Source organism: Numida meleagris, chromosome Z (assembly GCF_002078875.1).
Source record: "Numida meleagris isolate 19003 breed g44 Domestic line chromosome Z, NumMel1.0, whole genome shotgun sequence".
Taxonomy (NCBI): Eukaryota; Metazoa; Chordata; class Aves; order Galliformes; family Numididae; genus Numida; species Numida meleagris.
In genome coordinates this window covers 45945298-45954304 of record NC_034438.1, presented here as the reverse complement: position 1 = coordinate 45954304, position 9007 = coordinate 45945298, and the positions used below count along the sequence as shown (strand labels likewise).

The 9007-nt window shown below is 41.6% G+C and overlaps 1 protein-coding gene across 1 annotated transcript; it reads left to right on the top strand.

The window, feature by feature from the left end:
- Positions 955 to 7111, top strand: SRP19 (signal recognition particle 19). Its single transcript, XM_021381557.1, has 5 exons — positions 955 to 1087; positions 3112 to 3187; positions 4177 to 4248; positions 5450 to 5561; positions 6462 to 7111. Exons 1-5 carry the CDS (start codon positions 1047 to 1049, stop codon positions 6593 to 6595), a joined length of 435 nt encoding a protein of 144 aa, XP_021237232.1. The 5' UTR covers positions 955 to 1046; the 3' UTR covers positions 6596 to 7111.

Genomic DNA, 9007 nt, shown 5'->3' with positions numbered 1-9007 from the left:
GCTCCTGAACAGCTGCAGAGTTCCAAAAGCTGCTACTGCAGAGACCACATAGTTGTACTGCTCACACTGCTTTTCTGCAGTACTTTGTGCAGCATTATTCATTTCTGATATGAGAGCAAAGATGGAAGACAATAAACATGCCTATCATTCAAAGGACTGAACAGCCCAAGTAACACTGACAGATGCCAAATGCCACCCAGCTTTTTTCTGAAGCTTAACTATAACTCAGCTCTTCCAAGTTTTCAGGAACCATATCACAAGCAGCATCATGAACAGATCTTCCCTGCAACCACACCTGTGCTGCAGCGGGTCTTAGGACCCTCCTCTTCAGGACTTCATCTATAACTGGGTGCTTTGATATGCAGAAACAATGCTAACAGGGATACCTTCAGTTATTTGTGTGTCCTGGAACACAGCTGCTGTGTGAAATTTAATGGGCAAGTGTAACAGCGTAGAAAGTGAGCCCCGTGCAATTCACAGTGACAGCGTGGCTGAGGTTGGTAGGGACTTCTGGAGGCCGTCTGGGCCACTCCGTTCTCTGGCAGGAGCAGCCCGAGCGTGACCGGTTCTAAAGAAAGAGGCACAAAGCCCCGGGGCCATCCGTGATCCTAAGGGACACCACTGGGGCAGACCTACAGCCGCCCTCTGCGCGCCCCGCCGCGGTCAGCACCGAGCGCTCACGGGGGAAACAGACCCAGGATTGTGCTGCAGACCCCGAGGCGCGGGGAAGTCACACCCTAACCTCCCAGCGCCGGACTCGTCGAACACAACGTTCCCAGTACAGACCGAACCCGATGGCCACTGCTCCAGGATAACGCCCACCACAACACAGCTCCACGCCCCTTCCGGAAGGCCGCAGCCACGCACAGTTCTCTTCAGACTTCCGGCTCTGATGGATACGCATTGCCTTCTGATAGGCCTTTGTGCTTTACAGATGGCAGCATTGTCCAATCGAATTCCCAGAAGTGGGAGGTGGGGGGCGGGATTTCCGTGTTGAGGATCGATGGGCAGGCCGGGCCGTCAGCAGCGCGGTGCCGGCAGTTAGAATGGCTGCTGCTGCCGCCGCCTCGCCGGCCGACAAGGAGAGGTGAGGCGGGAGGCGGCGGCCCGGACTGTGGGCCGCCCACTGTCGCCATAACCGGCCGGCGTCTGCGGGAGGCCCTGGTGCTGGCCTAGAGTGGGGAGGCAGGATGCGGCGGGACGGGGCGAGGCGCTGCTGCGGGGGCTCGTGTGTAGGATTGCGGGGTGTGCGTCGCCCCGAGGCCTCCCGCGGCGCGCTGCTGCTGCGGGGTTGGCGGCGGTCTGTCCGTGCGCCCGCTCCGTATCTGACCAGCAGCTGTGTGTTGTGGTGGCAGTGTGCCTAGGGTCTCTGGTACTGCTGCAACAGGGTTAGGTAAAGGTTCTTCACCAGAGGTAGGGGCAGGAAAAGATTCTCCACCGGAGGGTGGTCGGGCCGTGGCCTCAAGTGGAAGGAGCGTTTGGATAATGCTTTCAGACATAGGGTTTGGATTTTCGGTGGTGGTGTGTGGAGCCAGGAGTTGGGCTCGATGGTCCTGGTGAGTCCCTTCCAACTTGGGATATTCTGTGTACAGTGTCGTGCGGCCACGTGTTGAGGTGGCGCAGAGCCACTTGGAGCAGTTTGTGCAGGTGTAGCTGGGGCCAGGCCCTGGGGCAGCCCAGGTCAGCAGCATTTGTGCCCGGCTCAAGGCAAGGAACTGCACCATCGCCTGTCGCCTGCTTCCCTCAGAGATCCATGCCAATAAAGGCTTATTTTGTGCCAGGGTTGTGTGGGAAGGTTATTATAATGTGTTCATTGAAGTGAGGCGTTAAAATATGTTGTTGTTTCTGGAGTGCTTGGTGCTGCTATCATTCTTGTAAAATAACATGTTGTTTTTAAAGCTCAGAAAAGGTAACTAGGACAGAATTGCTCTGCAGTGTAGTATGTTGACATTTGAGAATGCCAGTTAAGAGACTGATGTTTTTCTGTGCAGAACCCTCCCATGTAGGAATAAGTAGTTGGCTTGTATAGAGTCAGAGTTGCCTAACGCTGTGCTCAGGAGTGTGAAGGGAGTGGGGTCTGAGGGGGGTGAGCTGCTTTCTCCTTGGGAGCTGGGTGAGCAGCAGTCTGCCCATGGCAGGTGGTAAGTAACTGCCTGTTACAGCCGTTTGGTTTTGTTGCCTTTCTCTATTCTTCCACTTCTCTTTTATGCGCTAAACAGTTTTTATTGTGAACCACAAGTTTTCTTGCCTGTATTCTTCTTTTCCTGCAGCCCATCAGGTTGGGGCAGGAAGGATCAATGGTCCTTGTCTGTCTCCAACTAAGTGGGCATCAGGCTGCCCCAGATAACTTGCTTACCTATGCTTCCCCTGTTTCTTTTACTGTCGTAGCTCCTCATATGACTGCAGTCCTTCTTGTGCATCTCAGCTTTCCCTTTCCTTTTTTGTCTAATGGGAAGAATAATTGAGGTTCTGTCTACCTGTATGTGCTTGACAGGATTAAATATCTTGAAAACTCTTACTTTAACTTAAGCAAGTATTTAACTATGTGGTGTTTTTTTTCAGCAGCTTTGTAACTTACGCAAATCCACCTAGTTCTTGCATGTGGATAGGAAAATTACAAATGCACAAGGAAGAGGCACTTCTTGCTTTTATTAAGTATTTAATCACCAGTAGAGGTTCCTGGTTCTGAGGAAACTTTCCTTCATTCTTTTGAGTAAAATGGAATATATTCACTGAAAAGAATATATTTGATTCAGTGAATCTGAATCTTCAAAATATGTTTTCTTCTCTTAGTTTTCTGGGTTTAAAAAAAGATGATTCAAAACAGTTTTGCCACCTCCCTTTCTTCTTAAGCTGGTATCTCTATCCTCCGTGCACTCTTCTTCAGTGCAGTCATGCAGATGGGGTTTCTGCCAACTGGTCAGGCAGTGTATTGAATAACTGAGAGTGGGGTGTAACATCTTACCAAATAGGGAAAATAAGTGGTTGTTCTAAACTGCTGTGGAAGCCTCTGTGTTTTGGCAGTGATACTTAATTTTTGTTTTACTAGGAAAACATGTAAACAATTTAAAGAGTTTATATTACTTAAACTGGTTGTTTTCTCTTTTTTAGATTTATCTGTATTTATCCAGCATATTTAAACAACAAGAAGACAATAGCAGAAGGAAGAAGGATACCTATAGACAAAGTATGTTTGTGGGTGGCAGGAAAAAAGAATATTTTGTTTTGCTCTGTAGTAGTATGTAGAGACTTGGAAAATAAAACTAAATTTCCAAGTTAATATCTTCGCAATTCCCCCATGTCAAATTAGTTTGATATAGGAGCCCTGGATTTCTGTTTTCATCTGAGCACCACCTTTGGCAAGAAGGTGAAGTAATGACAATCAGGTGTGCTCAATCTACTACAGACTTGATGTTCCAATTTTGAGAGGGATGTAGAAAAGAATAATTAGCTCATGATTGTGAGCTTGGTGACTGACTCACCTAAGTATGCCCATATTCTGTGCTTTTTCCCATTTGTTGCTGTCTGTCAAAGATGGAACGTAAACTTTATGTGGCATGCAGATATGGTAGTTGCTTTCAGTCTGTCCAGAAATAGTTTTGATTATCTCACTCTTTATAATATTTTTACAAGCAAATGCTGAGTTTATAAAGGGCTTTTCTCACTGCTCAGTTTTTACTTTGTTTTCCTGATAATTGTTAAAAAGTAAAAATAATTATACAGCATGTACGTTGCCAATCAAAGATCTACCTGTGGAATGGATCTGCTGCCCTGTGCCTAAAAAAAGTTCCATTGTTTTCTGCACTTACTGCTGTAAATTTCCCTTTAGTCCTTTATTGACTCACCTTTTTTTGGTTCTGTGTAAATATAATTAATGCCTTTTTAGTTATTTTACTTAGGTAATTCTGTTACCTCCTCCTCTGTTCCTCTGTCCTAAATAATTCTCTCATCTGCTTTCTGTTTTACTTATATCTCTATATCTTTTTTTGTTTCTTTTTGTTTTCTAGACTGCAGAAGGGCTCCCAGATGACTTCTGCAGTAGATTTGTTACCATGTGAAGTACTATCCCTTTCCCATCCAGTTCTAGTTCTACAGTGTGGAGAAGGCACTATTTCTGTATAGGTAACTCATCACTGAAAAAATGTTTAACTATTGTTTAACATGTTGTTTCAACAGGCTGTTGAAAATCCCACATCTACTGAAATCCAAGATGTGTGTGCAGCAGTTGGATTCAATGTGCTATTAGAGGTAACAAAAAACAAACACCCCCCCCTCATACAGACAGTCAAACCAAAGCCACAAAAAACAGACACCTTGCTATGTGTCTTGTCTTCTATGATTTTATTTTATCTTACAAAATAAAATGCAATACAGTTTTTGTTAACAGCCAAGATATTTTCTTACTTTCAGTGCTAACTGAGCATAATGATGAAGGAAATGTTTGAAAACAGTATGCAACGCAAGAATTACTTGGATCTCTGAGTTAATGCCACTCTTTACACTTATAAAAAGATTACTCTGTTAACTGTTCTTCTGAGAAGACTGTCCTAGTCTCTCAAAAGTTCCTAACAGGGTCAGAATAAAAGCAAATCTTGCAAGGTGCAACGCTGCAAATTAAACGTAAAAAAACACATTTGTATTGAAAGATATTATCTTTTGCAACTAGTGTCTAATAATAATAGAATTTTGCTACTTAAAATCTGTAGGGTCCTTTGGAATTATGTTTCAGATAGAGTTGCAGTATTTAGTATGTAGTACGTATTTACTGCCATACTTGCTTGGTCTTCAGTTACTTGGTTCATTTTTTTCCTTATGGAATGAGTCCGGGTTTCTAGCTAGGTATCTGTTCACACTTTGTTTTCTGAAGTGACTAATAATTTAAGATACTGTTGAATTTTCTGTCAGTTCTTTACTGTAGATGTTTGCATCCAAAAGCTAGTAGAAATTCACTTTGCTTTTCAAAAGACAAATATGTTCCTATTAGTGCACACTCACTTGTGAAATAGCCAGTACCAGTAAGCCGCCTGTAGCAAAAATAAAGGCAGTGAGTATTAAAAGCAGTGGATGTCAGACTGTGACCTACTAGAGACTTTCTCTAGATGTCCAGAAGTATTTGTGGCCCTGGTGATGAGACAGAAGCTTGTGGTAGTGTAGTCCAGGCTGGTGGGGATGTAGAACAGTCCCTATAGCTGGTTACTCATTAAATTGTTACATACCAGCAATGAACAGTAAGTTACAGCAGTCCTTCTGAAAACATTACTCTGTGTAGCTTTGGGCTCTACTACAGTGGCAAAGCATTTGATGTGTGAGACTGATGGAGAGCTGCAGTTGTCATTTGGATCTGTTAAGAATTCCATGATGCTGTAACTTAGATCAAATGCCTGACAGTTTTTGCAGAAAATTGTTCCAGTGCTTAATACATAAATGAGTTTTTCCTTTTCTATGACAGAAAAATAAGATGTATCCTAGAGAGTGGAATCGTGATGTGCAGTACAGGGGTAGAGTAAGAATTCAGCTCAAACAAGATGATGGCAATCCATGTTTACCTCAGTTTCCAACACGTGAGTAGAATATCTGGGTTAAACCCTTTACCTGTTTCTAAAACAGACTTTATCAGCTTGATTAATTGGCTTTACTGTCACAAATTTTAGAATACTGCATTAAGTCTCTTTACCTCTGTATGTCAGCTAAATCAAGTCTGTGTGAGTAGTGAGTAGAGTTTGTAAAAATGCTGCTCTTTCTTCAGTGCTTGAATTAAAAAAGAAGTTAAGGAGAGTGGTGTGTGATAGCAATAGTTGATTTACTCAATATACAGTTCTGGTTTACTGTTGTCTTGACAGACAAAACGGTGTTCTTGATATTAAAATTAATAAATTCCACTCTCAGGCTATGTGCATCAGTTAGGCATCAGTACAGGTACCAAATAGATAAAATAAAACACAGAGCTTGCAGTTCAGTTTTGTGTAGGCATTTTAATATTTTAACAATAAAGGGCAGGCCCTGGAGTAGCTCCCTGTAAAAATTACTTGTCATTCACCATGAACTGTTCATCTTTTCCTTTTTTCTTTCAAGGAATCAATATGTAATAGGAAAGCAAAGACATATCTGAAGAAGCATATGTCTAAAGGAAAGAGCATGAGGAGTACAGAGATGAGCGTAGCTGAAGAATGCATTAATCAGGAGACAAATTCAAACCATGTTCCTGTAGGAATATGGTGGTGTTTTTGTAAACAGTGCTTGTAGCTTTTTGTGTTGTCATTCTGTCCCAAGTATTTTAGGCCATTAAGAGCTGAGGGAAGAGGGTAACAGGAAGGATGTAGATACTTTGAAGATTATCGGGGGATATGTCTGTTCTTGTATCTATTGTAACAGAAATCTGAAAATGGGCTGAAGTTTTTTAACTTTGAAAATGGTGCGGATATTTTTAACACAGTAGCAATGATCCTATCCTCTGTTTTTAGGTAAATCAGTGATGCTGTATGCTGCAGAAACCATTCCCAAACTGAAAACAAGAACTCAAAAGATGGGAGGTAGTGATCAAAGTCTTCAACAAGGAGAGGGAGGCAAGAAGGGTAAAGGGAAGAAAAAGAAATGACTCCACATCTGGAATAAGTGTGATATCTAATAGTTGTACTTAGAACAGATATGGATGAACACATTACTTAATGCAACTTTGAGGTGAAAGATACAGGAACAAAATAAACAGGTCAAGACAAATAAAACTGCCTGCTTATTTTGGAGCTGGAATTCATGTAACTGCTTTGTATCTGTGTAACAATAAATCTGTCTTCACACACCCTGCAAGCGTGCAGCTAACATCCAGTTTTAAAAGTGGAACAACATACACAAATGCAGTGGGTGGGAGAATTATTTTTGCCAAAATAAATATGCAGCTTTTTAAAAATAATAAAAAATCTTAGGCAGACTAGATAGGCAAACAGTTCATGTTGGTTAACCATTTATCTGTGCTAGCTGATTGATTGTCTTGACTACGGAGGGTCTATATCACCAGTAACAAAATGTAAATTAGTGAAATTATGACTTTGTAAACTTCCTAATCAACTTTCATCATTGTTAGTATACCAATAAAGGTGGCACATTAGTTTAGAAATATTTTCTTGAATGCTTTAGTCAAAAGTGTTAACTTTTCCTCTGCAGCTTGTTTCAAGAAGTCAGAGACGTACTGTAGGGTTAGTATTTTAACTGTTTAAGATAACTGAACAAATTAGCTTTTTTCTTTTTTCTTTTTTTTTTTTTGAATACTTTATTTTCCTATTTTAGATTGTTGTTTGAGAGTTTATGAAATAAAGCTAGAAAGTGCATTTCAGGTGTCCAAGCCTTGCAATGTCTGGTAACTTAAAATATGTATGTAGTCCATGGGCAGGGATAGGAAGTTATTTGAGGATTAATTATCAGAACAGCTGTCACTAGAAGTAATTGAAGAAATTGCCATACAAGTTAAATGAGGGATAGTTTAATATAAGGAGACTGAAAAAGAAACAGTGCTACCTGTTTCAAGTTTAAAAAAAAATCCTTCATGGGCTTTTCTAATTCTTAATATTTGAGAACAGTCATTTCACTATTTCATAGCTGAGTGCTAGGAGCAAGTTATCAGATTATTCTGATAGAATTTTCATGTTGCAGTATTCTGTTTTCATCTATCTGCCAGGTATGCTGTTGTATGGCATCACTTTTTTTTTTTCCGTATTTTATGGATAAGCAGTATTCAAAATTCATCTACACATGACTAGTCTAAAGTAATGAAACTTGGTTAAATTCTTACTTGATATCTTTGCTCAAGTTACTCGTGCTTGTATTTTGAGTTTTTTATATTTTTTATTTTTTTGTTCTACTCAAATGCTTTAAGAGATGGTAGGTTACTGTTTTTCTTAAGTTGGTGTTGATGGGTATCTATAGCAAACTGCATGGCAGCTCGCAACTTACAAGAGGTTCAGTCAGTTGTGTTTCCTTTCTGTAACACATTTTAAGTGTAGTTCTGTTACAGTGTTGAATGGAGGAGGGTGCATTCTTAACTCTCACTGCAGCTGTGTCAAATCCAGAAGATGCCCCGATGGACTTCACATGCCAACTCCTTGACTGCTGGATTAACAGTATACAGACTGTCTGTAGCAGAATGACTTTGGAAAGGAAATCCTATGCTCTGAGGCTGTAATTGAGCATGGCTGTGTACGAACATCTTCATTTTTTTTCTGTTGATACAACTTCTTACACAAATGACCTCTGGATTATCCCTCTTTGATAACACACATAGATGTGGCAAACCTGCCCAGTACAGGGGGTTGGAACTAGATGATCTTTGAGGTCCATTCCAACCTAAGCCATTCTATATTGAGGGAGTTGCTCTCTGATTTGATGAAATGCCATGTGGCGGAAACAACAGCATGGGCATTGCTGGACGCAGCTGAAGGTTTTGTTACGGGAAATAGCGAGGTGGTCAGAGGTTGTTATTAGTTACTGCTGCTCTGTGGAGTAGAAATACTAAGAGGGAAGCAAGAATGCAAGATGACAATGAAGTGACAGTGGAAGACATCTTGACTAGTTTGAGGAATTGAGAAGGAAGGCTTGAATCTAAAACTGCTTTGCTTAATGTTGAAAAGTCTCAGATTTCTCAGCTTTTTAGAGAAATTATTTATGTTGTACCGCCTCATCCCACTCAGCTTGTGTCATGGAGTTATCTCTAGATCTGTCTGCCTCTGTGACAGAGGGACAGCAGGCCCACTGGCCCGAGGAGGGGGAAAAAAAAAAAAAGGGGGGGCGGGGGGTTGGGGGCTGTCAATGGTTTATGGGCTGGTTTGGCCCAGTACCATGACTAATGGGGCAGAGGGACCCATGGACCCACACCCCGGGAAAAGGGGAAAGAGTAGGGAGATGGGCCTAAAAACGAAACAGCAGCAGTGATGTGAGGAGGAAAGTTAATTAACTGAATATGATGTCGGAATGCAAGATAACACAATATAATACAATATAGTTGGAACTGAGGGTAATA